This window comes from Parasteatoda tepidariorum, chromosome 4 (genome assembly GCF_043381705.1).
Source record: "Parasteatoda tepidariorum isolate YZ-2023 chromosome 4, CAS_Ptep_4.0, whole genome shotgun sequence".
NCBI lineage: Eukaryota > Metazoa > Arthropoda > Arachnida > Araneae > Theridiidae > Parasteatoda > Parasteatoda tepidariorum.
In genome coordinates, this window is record NC_092207.1 from 8212179 (window position 1) to 8229562 (window position 17384).

At 29.9% G+C, this 17384-nt stretch overlaps 1 protein-coding gene across 1 annotated transcript in view; it reads left to right on the plus strand.

The window, feature by feature from the left end:
* Positions 1–319: 319 nt before the first annotated feature.
* The window catches only part of LOC107439585 (dnaJ homolog subfamily C member 2), a 65723-nt gene continuing 48658 nt past the window's right edge, over positions 320–17384 (plus strand). Inside the window, exons 1-4 of the mRNA XM_043051721.2 lie at positions 320–545; positions 8350–8546; positions 10400–10475; positions 12693–12791. Of these exons, the coding sequence (XP_042907655.1) occupies positions 497–545; positions 8350–8546; positions 10400–10475; positions 12693–12791 (421 nt within the window). The 5' untranslated portion in view covers positions 320–496. The remainder of the gene's footprint in view (positions 546–8349; positions 8547–10399; positions 10476–12692; positions 12792–17384) is intronic.

Below are 17384 nucleotides of genomic sequence, written 5' to 3' on the forward strand. Positions count from 1 at the left end.
TGGCCACTTGGATCAGTCTGCGTAGGGACCGAGGGTGTGCGGTATTGGTCCTCGTTAAACTGTGCTACCGTAAAGTGCTCGACTTCGCTCGCAGGTCGTCTGGCCACCGAAGCGGGGGTGCCATCCCCTCCGCAGAGGATCAAAATTGTGATGGCATGTCTTCGGATCATCCTCCGGGATGTTTCCCAGACCGTCGCCAATAGCCCATTGTGCAGCTCTAGTGCGACGTAAATTAACAACAGCAACAACAACATATAAGTTTCATTAATAGAAACTCAGAGCTATAAGCTAACACAGAGAGCTCCTTGCACTTTTCCATGATCCACAAACTTAACTGACCCCCATGATCTAACCGCAGCCGGATCAACAATGATTTCAATTTACACTGTGTAAACTAATAAATATTCAAAGATTTTCTTTTGGAAAATTTTGACACTTAAGAATTAAAAAAAATTCTTCAATTTAATATTAAGTCTTTTTATTTGTAGCTGTTTTTATGGCCCCCGCTACCAGTATATTGGTGGAAGTTTTTTCGCCAATAGAAGGTAAGTATTACATTTTAATATAATATTTACGCATAAGTCGATATAAGTAATTATTTTGATATTCTCAAAAGTATGTTTACACTTTAAGGTAGTGCATAAGTTAAGACATTTTTCCATTATAAATTCATTATGTATTTTCATATGAATTTTGACTATAAACTGAAAATATTTAACCTTAAATACTGTTTATACTTAGTGCTTATTTTATTGCATTATTTCCATTGAAATGTCCAAAAATATTTCGGTATACAAAACCGTAGTAATTACTAAAAAAAAGAATGCACAAAACAATGCTCTAAGTACATGAATTAGTTCTCATAAAGAGGTTTAGAAACTTATCTGTAACTAAAAATAAACAACCGATTGGTGCTTAAAGGTACTTATTTTCGTTTTTTAAAAGCCCTTAGAGGGGCTTTTTTCATTGGGTGTTTTTAAAGTGCTTAATTTTCCCTTTTCCATGTTGATTTACGCTTTGAATTATGCAAAAAGACACAGTTCACATTGTTCTATTCAACGTTTTTACAATTAATTCACCCACATTCTATATCGCCGTATTGTCAGTTCGTAGCGTATCGAAACGCCATTCTTTTTACATGATACAAAATTTCAAAACAATGCCAAAAGGTTTTTTTTACATCACGTTAAAACAAGATAAAACCGTCAATTTTCAAAACCTTTCCAACCCTGCCAAATTATATTTTTTTAAAAGTGCTTGAAAATATTTTTTGAGTGCTTGAAAAGTGCTTAGTTTTTGTTGACTAATTTGGCTACACACTTTGAATGTGTATTTTCGGCAGTTATTGATACTGATTTTTACATAGTTATTAAATTTCGTGATATATTTCAAACAATATGGAAAATTCGAACAGTGCATTAGAGTATTTACTTTTTAAGGCAATGATCGAATTTTTAGCCATTATTGCTATTGATTTCTCAATAGTTCTTAAATTCGATTGAACCCAATTCTCTTTGTCGGGGATGTCATCTAAAAGAAGAGACATCACGACACATACTCTGTGATTGTGAGGTCTATTCTGCTCAAAGATTTGAGCATTTAGGGCAGCATATCGTCAATGCCTGGGAACTGCAAGATGTTCCTGTAAGGTGCTTGCTGAATTTTATTTCAGCCATAGGGCTTTCATGCTAATCATGATTTTAGGGTTTGGGTACAATAGACCTCTGGTCGATGTGCCCTGCTCGTCAGAGCTGCCCAACCTCTAAGTCTAAGTCTAAATCCGATATTTTTGTGATATTGTAATTATTTATTATGCATTTAACTAACCCCTTTTTGTAGAGTCCAATTCGCATGATTTCGTCATCAATTTTTTTTTTCTTTCAAAAACAGATTTCATGATTTTTAGCTAATTTATTATTGTGATGGTAATTTTTACAAAATGCGAAGGAAATAATTTGTGTGTTACCACCCATCTCCCTCAGCAAAATTTGAAAATATCACGCATGATATTAGAATAAAAAATTATTACATGTTCAATTAAAAAAAAGTATAGTTTTTTTTTGTTACGCACACCACTTTTGTTAATTATTTAATAAATTAAATGAGTTATTATTAATAGCTAATTAGTAGTTATTATTTAAATTAGTAACATGTATGTTTGTTATTATTAAAAGTATCTCGCAGAAAGATTTTAGTGCTAGACAGTTTTGTCACAGATAGTTTAAAAAAATTCTGTCACTGGGCAGCATTTGTTAGTTATAGATTTTATAACTGTTCCAAGAATGTGTTGATTAAATAAATGACTGTGGATAATTCAACATACAAAGGCGAGACAGAAAAACTAAATTTCTTTACTCATTTCTTTGAATAATAAAAATAGCATCCAGGACAAGAAACTATGCTCAATTTCTTCATTGAAATTTGAACTTCATTCTGCATTTGTAGTACCAGAGCTGTAAATCATTACTCATGTTATCTTTATGAATCCCTTCCCATTTACACCTTTTCAATGCTCTTTTTTACTTTCTTGAAGCTGTAATGTTTATATGTAGTGACCTATTACTTGATTAAGTGTGAACATGAATGTTTGCCATGAATGATTGTTGTTCCTTATCTATGAATTTGTTTTCTATTCTAAATGCAATATTGCTACAGAGTTCCTGCAGAGAGGTTTTTCTTTTGAAAAGTATAAACTTTTAAGATTTCTTTTCTATAGAAATTTACACAGACATTCTAAACAGACATTCTACTAAATCATGCTTTTAGATAATCATTTTTTGACACGTTCAATTTACGTCGATAGTATTGTAAATCGATATAATGTTTCGATTTAATTTTTGGCAGTTACTGATATTAATTTTCACATAGTTTGCCTGAAACATATCTCGATATGTTTCAGGCAATGGGGAAAATTCGAATCGTGCATTTGAGTATTTACTTTTTAAAGCATGGCAGTTATTGCTATTCATTTCTCCATAGTTTTTAAATCAGATATTTTTTAAATATCATTTATTACAACAACCTAATTTTGAAATGAAACATGCATTTGAGCAATCCCTCTTTGAGAAGATCCGATTCATGTGTTTTCGTCGTTGATCCTTTTTTCGGCGACAGATTTCATGATTTTTATTGTGATGATTATTTACAAAATGCGAAAACAAAATAAATAAAGAGTTTTTCTCCCCACAAAATGTGTGAAGATAACTCAGAATATAAGAACGAAAAATTATTACATCTCCAATAAAAAAAATTATAATAGTTTTTTTTTTTTGTTAACACAGCACTTTTGTTATTCTAAATTAAAAATATATATGTTTGTTATTATTAAAAGTATCTTGCAGAAAGATATTGGTGCTAGAGAGGTTTGTTGCAGGTGGCTCTAAAAGATTCTGCCACAAGGGCAGGAGCAAAGATATCTGAAAGTTAGGCATTAAAAATTACAACTGTGTGTAAAGTTCTAAGAGTCAAATTTAAATTTTTAGGTGCAAATTGCAACCATTGACTGCTTATTTCAAAACCTGGTAACAAGTAGAGTTTGTCCAATTGCATTGTCTAGCAAAATCTAATTCCACTACAGGTAAACTTGCCTGAAGGCATTTCTTTAAAAGAAAAACTGTTGCTTAATTTTCAAAAGAGGGTAACATCAGTTAATGTAAAATAATTTTAACTTATATTTTTTCCCCAAATTAACTGCTACACATTTTTTTAAATAATTGTTGAAGTGTTTTTGTGATATTTTTAATTTAATCAGAGCTCATTCTAGGCAGGGTAAACAGGGCGCAGCACCCTGCTGCCCTTTTAGTCAAAAGAATCCATCCTGTTGCCCCTTAAGTAAATTAGTACCCTGATGTAATAGTACCCTTTTTGACCTTTCTTTCCTCAACCCTTCTTTATTTTCAACTTTTTTCATTTAGTTTGTCATCGCTGTCAATACATAGATTTATAAGGGAAAGGAAAAATAGCCATCACACCCCCTTGTTGCACTTGTCTTTGAAAGTTTGCAGTTTACTTCACTATCATTAAATCATAATTATTATTAATCATTTTAATTACTAAATCATGACTACAGACGCTTAATAACATACATTTATTATTTTATTAATATATGCATGCATTTTGAATAAATTACTAAGCTAATTAGCTCATTAACTCATATCAGGGTTGGGTTTTTGACATGACAAGGGTATAATACTAATACTGGTTTAAACCGTCAAAAACTGAAGTTTGCCAAGAAAATATATAAACGTCAAAACTAACAACAGTTGCGATGCATTATATTGAAATTTAATTATACTATAGGTAACTATAGGTAATCAGCAGGTTTTAAAATATTTTTTAATTAAAATTAAGGTAAAATTACAGATTTAAAATCTCAGTAATTTATATTCAAATGCATGTGCAGAAAAATTTTGCGCAAAAATTGTTTAAATATTTTTATTTTGAAAAAAAAAAATTTTTTTTGATACTTAAGAAAATTAAAAGTTTATTACTATGCATTTTTGACATATAAGGAACATATAACTAATATTTATAAGGAACTTACAAGTTATGTTGTATAAATACAAACTTGATACAAGTGTATAAAAATTTTTTTTTAATGTTATACCGAATATCTTTATTATCCAGTATGTTAATTTGAATTTAAAAGTAGTTATATTTATGAATAATGATAAATATAATTCATATTGTTTATTATATTTATTTATAATTATTACACTTATCATTTTAAAACAATTTTTATCTCTTAATTTTTTTTTCTCCACTTGTATTAAGAATACAAATAATGCATATCTTGAAAGCAAGAAGTAATTATTCAACAGCTGAATATTTAGATATTCAACAAAACTATATAGTATTCAGCAAAATGAAATTCACAAGTATTTGGATAAACTAAATTTTCAGCATAGTAAATGAATAGGCTGAATATACTGTAAATCGACACTAACTACTCTGTGTATTTAACAGAAAGCACTTAAATTTGTATTGTCTTATGTTAAAAAGATTATTAAGAAGATTTAAAAGAATATTAAAAAGATTTTTCTTTAAAAGATGTCTAATGTACAAAACTGCTAATGTTTATCTTTAAAAATGTCTAATTTTTAGTATAATCTATACTATACACTAAATTTGGTTATAAATAAATTTCTTAATAATATCACTGCAGATTTTCAATAACACATGAAAATGAATACATAATATTACAAAAGATGTGAGCTTTCAAAAGTACAAGATTTTAGTTACTATTCAAAATATAAGTGTTTCTTCAAAATTTTAAAATTATTTTTTCTAAAACATATTTAGAAACACTATCATTTATAAAAAATATATAAATTTTATGTATTAATTAAATTTCACATATGAGTATAGGTTTTTGACGTGACAGTTTAAACCGTCAAAAACTGTCACATGTCAAAAACCTGCCAACCCTGCTCGATATATATATATATATATGTTAATTTATTAATAAAAATTAGTAATTAATATGATTGCTTTGGTACTTTTAGTAAAGGAAAAAAAAATGACAATGTTTTTTTAATAGAACGTGTAAAGCCCATAGGAAGAAATTATTGCCTTTTTAGAACAATAATGCCCTTTTTTTAAACTTTTGCACCTTGCCCTTTTTTGTTGAGTCCCTGAAGACAATAAATGAAAGCCGAGCTTTCTACAGACGAATTAATAGACGTCGAATGGACTTTAAACAAACATCTAACCTCTGCAAAAGTAAAGATGGTTTGATTCTGACAGACAAACAGGCTGTATTCAGCAGATGGAGTGAACATTTCCAAGAAATGTTCAGTAAACATGATCAATCCTATTGCTCTGGGAGAGTTTTTGAAAATCAAAATAATGAAGATATGCCTCCACCTGAACTGAGCAAGGTTGATAGTGCTATAAAAAAGTTAAAAAACAACAAAGCAACTGGGCACGACAAGATAGCAGCGGAGCTGTTAAAATGTCATGGTCCAGTATTTCTAAAACTACTTTATAATCTTATTACTGATATTTGGAATGCTGAAATTTTACCTTCTGACTGGAACACTGCCATTATTTGCCCAATATATAAAAAAGGTGATACCATGGTTTGTTCTAACTACAGAGGTATAATTTTGCTATCTACTACCTACAAAATCTTGTCAAACATTTTATTTGAGAGACTTATACAATATATGGACCCTCAAATTGGAAACTACCAATGTGGTTTTCGCAAGGGAAAATCTACTAAAGATCAAATATTTGCACTTAGACAAATTTTAGAGAAGGCCAGGGAATTTGGTATTACCACACATCATCTCTTTATTGATTTCAAAGAAACCTTTGACAGTATTAATAGAAATCGCTTGTATGAAGCCCTGGTTGAGTTTCAAGTACCACCAAAACTAATTAGACTTGTAGAAGCAAGCATGTCAAACACCATATGCAGAGTCAAACTTTTGGGATCTTTATCTGAAGAAATTAAAGTAAATAATGGCTCCTTATCCTGTCTTCTTTTTAATGTTGTTCTAGAGAAAGTTATAAGAGATGCTGAAATCAATATCAGAGGCAACATATTTTCAAAATCTGTTCAAATATATGCGGATGATTTAGACATCATGGCAAGAACTGTTCCTGCATTAAAAGAAGCTTTCCTTTCTTTGGAGCTTGCTGCTAGGGATATGGGACTAATCATCAATACTGATAAGACCAAATACATGCCTGTACTTGCTAAATTAAATTCTAGTGAATCCTATCTGGAGATTGGTTCCCACAGGTTTCAGACTGCTCAGAATTTTACTTACCTTGGTTCAATAGTTACTGCCGACAATAACATAGACAATGAGATTCGGAGTAGTCTAATTTGTTCAAATAAAGCTTTTTTATGGTTTAAAACGTTTTTTCAAATCCTCTCTTTTATCAAAAAATACAAAACTTTTACTCTATAAAACATTAATTAGGCCAATACTTACCTATGGCTCTGAGACCTGGAACCTAACTCAAGCTGGTGAAAATAAAATTGCCTTTTTTGAGAGAAAAGTTTTGAGGGCCATCCTTGGTGGGATAAAAATAAATAATTCCTGGAGAAGACGATATAATACTGAATTGTATAAAATCTACAGAGAGCCAGATATTGTGAAATTCATTAAAATAAATCGAATGAACTGGGCAGCTCACATTTTCAGAAGGAATGATGACTCAAATTTAAAGAAAATCCTATTACACAAACCCCTAACGAGCAGGTAAAGAGGTAGACCCAGGCTGAGATGGCTGGATTTAGTTGAGACTGATTTCCTTACTCTAAAGGAGAAAAACTGGCGAACAAGTGTCAAAAGTAGAGAGAAGTGGATTCGAGTTCAAAGGAAGGCCCACCCTGGGCTGTCTAGCCAGATATGATGATGAGAACGATAATGCCCTTTTTTTTAAACTTTTGCACCTTTTTTCTGCCTAGAATAAGCTCTGATTAAAAGCCCTGTGTCAGAATTTTTTCTTCGACAAAACTCTCAAGCACTAATATCTTTCGGCAAGATACTTAACAATAACAAATATGTGTGTTACTAATTTAAAATAAGAGAAACGTAAACTATAAAAAATCGGATCAAACAAAATGATTTTTTTAATTGAATATGTCTTTTTTTATTCTGATATTATGAGCTTCTCACATTTTCTAGGAAGATAACACGCTATTTATTTTAATAAATTATTTTATTAATATATTATATTTTAATAATAAAATTTTAAAGAATCATGAAATATGTTTCAGTAACTCCCGAAAAAAGGACTAAAGGGTTACTAAATGCATGCTTTCATTTCGAGATTCAGTTACTAAAATAAATAATATCTTATTAAAAATGTCGGATTTTGAAAGCTATGTGGAAATTAGTTGTAATAACTGCGTGCAAAAACAACGAAAATTTCTACAGAAAAGAGAACCAAATTTATTTACTTAATTATTCTTTATTTCTCATTGTTCTCAAATGAGAATAGAAAAATCATAAGCAATTTTTTCCACTCCTATGCGTGGGAAAGGCATGGTTTGAATATAATTCTGAAGAAAAGGTAAAATTTTTTGAAAATTTCTGCTGAAAAGACTTCCAGTGAAACTTCCCAGTGAAAAAATCATTCTGCAAGAACTCTGTTATGTCCTGCGACAATGTCACTGTGTAGCCACGGTTCTGACACGGGGGTTAAAGGACAGTTTCTGCAACTCTGGTTTTCATAGCATCATTAATTTTGTACTTAAAATATTTTCAATAATCACGTGCTTGATTGGGCAATTTATTCATTGTTTTAGCTAAATTTATGTTTTACTCGGTAAGAAGCTGGTTAACATTTGAATGCAGCAGTTAGTAAGAAAAAAATGTTTTTTTTTTGCAGAATTCACGAAGGTTAAAGTTGAACCTGTTGGAAAGTGGTTCTCTCTATTCCAAGAACGGAAACAAAATGAGCATAAAATACACCTGTCTCGATTAGATAAGTTGGAAATTAGTGCTGACGATGATGATTCATCTGATGATTTTGAATTTGAAGAAGATTCAGAGTATTTAAGAAAATTAAATCCTAATGATTGGAAAGTAAGTTAGCGTTCATTTAATGTTTAATTCATTCTAATTTTATTTAAATAATCATATTCTGGATGATATTAATAATTTAAATACAGGAATTTAAATAAAAAATACAGGAGGGTTTAATGCTTTTTGACTGGATTATATATATATATAACGTCATTGCCGAGTGGAAGGATTAAATTGGCTCAAGTATGCATTTAATTAAAAGCAGGACATTTTTCCCTTTGCTCTGTGTGGGAAACGCTTGATCTATTTCATAAACCAATAGCAACTACTAAGATTTCCCTCTTTCCCTAAATTAAGGCATTTTACGGATTTTACTTTGAGTTCTGAGTAGGTGGGAGGGAATGTCGAACATCTAAGGAGACCATTGTAAACCATTCCGGGGTGTGAAAACAATTCATCGACGATTAAATCCAGCTCAGCACTTAGAGTGGCAAAATCAACGCTTTCTCAAAGGGGTTTCAAATCAAAAACTTTTTAACATCAATAGGAGTTCGATTCAGTTTTTCTTTTTAGTCCAAGGAAAGAAATTAAAGCACAGCTTTCTAGTTGTATCATGATTGTTGAGTTCCGCTCGGCTTAGGTATCATTTATAATAAACAAAGAGTTTGATGATTGAAGAGTTTATTTTTTGTTGAAGATACTGGATAAATTATTAATTGCCATTAGTTGAAGAAGAATTTGACTGCTTATTTACCAACTGTTTATTTGAAAAAATGATTTGAAGTTATTCCATATTTTTGATGTACCCTCTTCCGGAGTTGATTTATTTAATTTCAAATGAGATATTAAATATCTTTAATGTACCGTACGTACCGTACCCCCTTCCCGACAGTTCAATCCTGGCGACTTATAGCGTCATTGCCGAGTGGAAGGATTAAAACAGGTCTTAGGTCGGGAAGAAGGGTACAAAATTTATTTATTAATTATTAGACAGAGCAGTCATGAGAAGGTGTAAAAAGTGAACACGAAAAGTTGTGCTCCTTGGTTATATGTTAGGGAATATCTTGCAAAGTAAAATCCATAAAATGTCTTAATTTAGGGAAAGAGGGAAATCTTAGTAGTTGCTATTGGTTTATGAAATAGATCAAGCGTTTCCCACACAGAGCAAAGGGAAAAATGTCCTGCTTTTAATTAAATGCATACTTGAGCCAAAAATAGATTTAAGAACAGGATGTGGCTTTTAAAAGTGTGAGAAAGTATTTCGATTAGAATAATTAATTAGGATAACATAAAAAGATCAATTGAAGCTTTTTATGTTACATATATATATATAAAGTTAAGGGAGTACAATAGTAAACGAATTTATAATTAATTGTTAAGGTACACACATACATTTAATGACTTTGACTTTATTTCTTTTTTTCAATTATTTGTTTTAGGTAATTGAAATAAATCTATTCACCATTGTATTTAAATTGACCATAAACAATTGGCATGTTTGTGCCTACGTTGGCAATTTAACATTTGAAATATTTTTATTCTTTTACCTAGTCAAAACTTGTGGGCCACGTATGTGTACCTAAAATTGTTAGCCCCCTCTCATTAGAATTCAGTATTTGTCTCATTAAGATTTATGGCATTAAAATAGAAATTCAGAACTGTAGAATACCTTTTTTTTTCCTTTCTAAATTCCTTTATACTTCAATTCTGAAGAAGTTAGATATTATTAGAGATTATATTTACTATGTGAAATAACATAAACTAAACTAAACTTCCGTTACATATATAATGTATGCCGGAAAAAAAGCAGGGATAAAATTTTGTTTTTAGAATGCCTCAGAAATAATGAGATTATATATTATTAAATGTTGTTTGTAAATTTTGTTCTTATTATTTGTATTACTTTCTTTCAGGATCAAGATCATTATGCAGTTTTAGGCTTAAAAAAGAAGCGTATTTCGGCTAAAGATGAGGAAATTAAAAAGGCTTGTAAGTCCTCTCTATGGCGTTCAGTGATTGTAGTAATGCATCAATCCTTTTTTTTATATATATAAATGGGGTTTTCTGTCAGCATTTATTTGTTTACGATTTGTGTTAATTCAGAGATGGAGTTTTTGGAAATTACCTAATTTCTAAAAGAAGTCTTAATTTTTTTTGATTGGCAACAAGAGAGGTGCGTCTGACCTGAGATTATATTATTTTTTTATTTAAATAAAAAGTTAAGTTTTAATTTGGAGTTTCTTCATAAAGTCAATGTCAGTCAAACCACAGATATTTTCCAACTAATGGTTGAAATTCAAATTGCTCCCATATTCCTTATCACCACTCCTACATGAGTATAATTATGTTATTGAAAATGCATTTGTGCTTAATTATCTTATTATTCACATTATATGATTCCAATAAATGAAGCTTTATTTTTATCAAAACAGACTGTAGCGTGTCTACCACTAGAAAAATTACAATTAAATTCACTAGTATATAAGACATTTTCCCGTGGCAGAATCGCGGTGACACAGCGACATTGTCGCAGAATGTTGCTGAAGAAAGAATTTTCTGTTAGGAAGTAAGGAATTTTGGTTTTCTTTTCTGCAGAAATTTTTTTTCTCTAAAATTACATTTAAAAGATGCCTTTTTCGCACATTAGAGAGGAAAGAAATGTTCCTGATTTTTCTATTCTAATTTAAGAATGAAAAATATAGAATAATAAAGAAAAAAATTTCTTTTCTGCAGAAATGTTGAACGATTTTTTCCCCCTCCAGAAATCATTCTTTTGACACGCTTATTTTGCACCAATATTCTTGTTAATCCACGCTCTATTTTCATATTTTTAAAAGAAACAAATCCCGATGTTTTTTATACAATTTAATAATTATTTACTTTTACTGTGACGATTTCACCGTTTTTTGGCTTATTGCTATGCTACTGAATTCTATGGGATTTTTAAAATTCCTGGTATTTTTTAGTCAATATTATTTCTACACGTAAAATTTAAATTGCGCTATTAAATAATCTCTTTTTCACGCTCTCACTTTATGCCGATACTACCACAAATCCGATAGTGTTTGTATTGTATTTTCGGCAGATTATTAATATTGATTTTCCCGCGATTTTTAAGTATCCCAATATATTTCTGACAATATGGGGAATTCGAATCGTGCTTATGAATATTTAATTTTTAAAACAATGATTCTATTGTTTTTCTTTTTTTTGGGGAGGGGTTCATTTATTTCACAGAGTCTTTAAAATCCTATATTTTAAATACGATATTATTTATTACAACAACCAAATCTCGAAACAAGCATTTAGCCCCCCCCCCCCTTCCTTGAAGAGTCCGATCAGTGTGATTTCGCCGGCGACCTTGTTTTCAGCAGTCACTGCTATGGATTACAAGATTTTTTTTTTTATGAGATGATGTTTTACGAAATGCGCAAAAGGAAATAATTAGTGTGTTTTCTTCATACAAAATGGGAGAATCTCGCCATTGTATTAGAATAATATATTTAAAAAAACAAACATTGCATATTAATTTAAAATTTAAATAAGATTTTTATTTTATTCAAAAGTTTTTTTATTTTTATTGTGAACGCAACGTTTCGTTACTTCAAATTCAATTAGTCACATGCATACTTGTTATTATTAAAAGCATCTTGCAGAAAGATATTAGTGCTAGAGAGGTTTGTCGCAGAAATTCCAAGAAAGTTCTCCCTCAGGGAGACATTTTAACTCGGTTGTATTTGGGGGTGCCTTTTCATAAATGAAGATTGACATTGTCGATAGCTACCATCCCCACATTGGTGACCTACAGACGTTATGGGATCACGCCTACCTTGGTTGAAACGCCCACTACGATGTGGACACGCCTACTTCGATGGATGATCCACATTCAACAGTTGACTTGCTACATGTGACTGCGACATTATCCACCTCTTTGCACTGTTGCTACTCAGTCTCGATCACACACAACATAATCACTCGACTGCTAAAGGCTACACAAGAGCGACCATGATCGAGAACTTAATACAGCTCTCACAATCAGCACTGAAAAGTACAATGACAATTCTTCTTTTTTTTTCTTTTAAAGAATGGTAACTTTTATCAGATTTTTATTTTATTTTCAATCTTACTATTTATATATAAAACTTATTTTATTTTTATAAATGATAAATTGTTTATGTACATAATAATTGAGAATTTTTATTTTAGATAGAGCAATAGTTCTTAAACATCATCCTGACAAACGACGTGGAGCAGGAGAAAATGTGAAAGACTTTGATCATGACTATTTTTCTTGCATTACCAGAGGTACAGAAACATTTTTTTTTTTTTAAATACATATTTTTTACAACTAGTTCTTATTTTTACCAATAAGTTAAAACAATTAAAAATATCTGAATATGGATATTGATCTCTTTCTTTACAAAGATATTAGGTGGCAATTAATGAAATAGTTTTATTTTAGTTTTTATATTTCGCATTCACTTTTTAGTTTTTTTTTTATTACTGTATTGTTGCGTTAATGTTTTTTTTATTTCAAAGGATATAAAAGGGTAATATTATGTTTTGTTTTTCTATAAAAAGTTCTTTTTCTTTCTTGTTAATTTCTTCATCATGGCAAGCTGAGCAGTTATAGATCAGTACCATAACTTAACTTGGGCTTCATTCACTATTTAAGTTGGGTTTTTTTTATGTGCGTTCAGAGCAATCAACTATCACTGAACTTCAAGATCTTCATACTCTTTTATTCGTTTGAATTTGATGAGATTTTTTTAATGCAGGATTTTGTGCCAAGGGTCTGTCCACAAATTGTATTTTCAAAATTATTGAATAATTTTTTTTTTAGTATTTCCTTAAAGAAATACTACGCCTGCGCCATTTGCGACAAACTGAGTCAAAACGGCATAACTGCGACATTCACCGCAGTTTTTGCCAAAGCAGCGCCATTCTGAGACAAAACGTCCAAAATTTGACAAACCTGAATTCAGTTTCAAATATTAATCCGTATCGGCGTGAATCATTGGAGAGCCTTTTGCCGTTCACGTCTCCTAAATGCGTCATTTAAATGTCAAAAATTCCGTTTGGCAAATCAGCTATTGGAATGCATATGGAATATGCCGTGTCTACAATTGGATTATGTACAGCAGTGAGTAGCAATCAGTATTGTATGCACGTGATCTTGTAAGAAAAGAGGGTATTCTTCCCTTATACTATTGGTTATTGTCTTGCTTTTTTTTCTTAGGAAACTGTACAGTGCACATAATTATTCAGGGATGAAAGATTTCCGCGAAAAAGCGGAAATCCGCTTTTTTTCTCCCAACTTTTAAAATTTCCGACCATGTTCCAATAACTGAAATTTTTACGGAGTTCAATTAGAGAAACCATAGCCGCCCGAACGATAGTCGGATTACGGCGACTTCCGCTATAAAGTGGAAAGGAGTCTAAGCGTTTCGTTTCGACCGCCGATGTTTGATTTTCTTTTTTTGTTTGTTTGGCTGATTTTCGGAATTTTAAATGTTAGGAACTGCACTGGAATATGCTAAAATCGCGATTTTTAATCAGACTATTTTAATATCAATCATTGATTTTCGTATTTAACTGATTTAAAACTTACGTGTTACGATTTTTTTTACGCAATTTAAAAATCGTACTAGCAATTCCTATTCACTCAATTTAAAAATTCAATATCGCGAATTTAAAATCCAACGTCGCGATTCGCATTCACACATTTTTAAATCCAATATTGCGATTCGTTATCACGCAGTTGTAATTTTAAATTTTACAGCGGCCTAGGCCAATAGGCCCATGCGCCAAATACAATGGATCATTAAAATAGGTCAACAGACCCTTATATAAATAAAATACAAAAATTATATATATATATAATACAAAAATTATTAACCCTTATATAAATAAAATACAAAATTTATTTATATAAAAATGCAAAAATTATTAACCCTGAGACAACCAGTAAAAACTGAGTGAGCTGTGAGCCAGAGCTGGTGAACCCCTCTATACAAGACAAAAAATCCAACAATTGCACCAAAAACAGCCGTAAATACAACTCATAAATCCACCAAAAGGTGAAAGGATAAAATAACATAAATGAATATAGTGCTAAAATTGATAGGTTAAAACTGAGACAAAATCACAGATGTATGCACTTGCCAATAGGGTATTGAAAGGATCCAGCCAATCAAGCCAGCTTGAATCATGCTGGTAGAACCAAAATAGTGAGGGTGAAGTAGTAACAAGTAGTTAAAATGAAGAACAACAAGTAAAGCACAGTAAATTCAATTAAAGTACAAAAAAAAAAAAATAATACAGAGGATAGAATACCAATAGATACCAAAAGGTAAGAGCTAAATAAGGGGTGTATAACAATCTAAAAACCGTGTATAAAATACAATTGCAATGTAAAATACCATACGTGTTATTCACATTTTCTTAAACTCTCATTATTTAATTACTGAATTTCTCTTTTAATTATTGAAATCTGTAGACCTTCCATTGTAACTGAATAGTTATATATTTTTAATTGAAATTTGAGCTCAAAATAAAATGGGTATTTTCCCTTTTGAATTACCAAAACTAAATAGATATTTCTTTATAGAAAGGTTACACCATTATATTTAAAAAAATAAGAAAGTTAAAATTTATGTTGTAAAATTCTGGAACAGATACTATTCATTGGCATAAATGATAAATAGTCCACAAAACAATTTTGTGGACTCATATAATCTATCATATGTAGGTTTTTTAAAATCATAGCAATAGTGAATGTATGTATAATTGTAGTACTCCTAGTATGCTATTAATGGTTTTATGGATCCTGAAAATTATCTTTATATTGTTATCAAACTGATTAATAGTCATTTTAGCTGAGATAAACTGAGTCAAAAAATAATTTTAGCTGAGACAAACTGAGCCAAAAAGAGATTTTAAATGAGACGAAATGCAATTTCTGGTGAGACAATTTGATATTTTGCGAGTAGCACCCCTGTACTGAACAAAATTACTAGTAAATATTAAAAATTTAAAAAGGCCATTCACTAATTTACATTTGTAATAAGAATTTATTAAAGTTCTCTTAGTTTCCTTAATTCTATACGCATCATTATCTTCAGTATAATGAATAATATTATAATCTTGTTTTTGTTGTGTTATGAGTTTTTATTAAAACATGAAAAATTACACCTGATAACTAATTGTAATTTTATTTAAAAATTCAAACTCAACTTTTTTAGGCAGTTAAATAAAATAGTTATTAATTTAAAAACAACTCAGTAAAGAATATATTTAAAATATTTTATATACATATATACATAAAATATTTTTGATGGCTAATAAAATCAAAAATAGTGTTCTTTGCCAGAAATGAATTATTTCAACATGATTATGTAAAGTCTTTGAAAGTGTTTTTGTATTTTCTTAATATTATGTACAGTCAGCAAAAAAAAAAAAGATATCACCCTGAATAACTTTCGTTCTAATGATCGGATTTTCAAGAACTAAGTGTTAATCTTAATGGCTCCTGGGGGTGACCTCAAATATGCTATAATTAATTAGTGCTCACTGTCAATTAAGTTACGAAATCAGACACAAAAACGTACTTTCTCTGAATGAACATTTTTTTTTGCATATTTGGATTCCTTATCTTCAAAATATAGGGGGTAGCCGCAATCTGGGAAATGTGGTCCCCATAGTTTGGTCGGGAGAGTGATTCAAGATTTGGACCCCTTAATGTTAATTTCACTTTTTGCGTTTTCAGTCATATTTTAAAAACTAATGAAGCAATTAAAAAAAATTGCACCCATTCATAAAACTCATTTACCCAAAAATAATTTCATGAAAAAAACAATTTTTAATAATTTATTATTTTTTATTTTTTAATTAAATTGAGGATAAAAAAAACGTTGAATTATATATTTTTATACCATATTAATCTACATATTTTTCAATTGAAAAATCTAAAGTTTCAACTGTTTTTATTTATTAGAAGATGAGAAAAATTGAAATTAATTATTTTTAAAAAAAATAATTTGGCGACAATGAAGAAATGATTAAATGGGGCGATTAATATTAAAATGTGTTAAACTTAGGAACTTGACTTCGCCCGCAGCGTAAAATTTCATTCATAATTTTTTCGCTAATGATCATTTGCTAATCTTTTTATTTTTTTTTAAGCTATAAAATACAATGTTTCTTTTTTAGTCGTCTAAAATTCTATTTGCAATTTAGTAAAGAAATTTGAATGAAACATTTTATTGAATAAAAACATTTTATTCAACGAATGTCGAGTTTTATAAAAGCGTGCTTCTGATAGAATATGATTATACAACAGATTGTGCTTATTTAATGTGATTATTTTTTATTTTTTAATTTTTTTTTCTCAATAAGATAAGCAGTAAGATAACCAAGTGTAGGAACAGTTCTTACCAGTGAATTAACACTAAATTTTCCAGTGAATGAACACTTAATTTTGAGAATGTTTGATGCTCGTTAGGAATCCATAGGCTACACAAATGTCTAAAAACAAGATTTTTCTTGGAATTACGATATATAACCACAGTTAATCTGGAAAATGTTACTTTTTTTCAGTCATGGAATGGAAAGTAAAATATGTTTGATTACATGATTTAAAAAAAAAAAAATTTCCTTTTTTTTCTCACAGTTTAATAGTCTGTTCTAAATTATGAATGTTTATCATTGCGTAATCCGATGATGTTTTTATTATTATTATAATTAGATCACTTTTTTGTTTACTCTTTTCCCCATATTTTTTAATCTTTTTTTTTAATCTTTTTAAGTATTTTTTTCCCTTCGTCATACTTTACTTTCTGCTTTGACTTCTTTTTTTTTCAGCTCTTTCAATTTCTTTAAATTTTCGCTCTTTTTCTG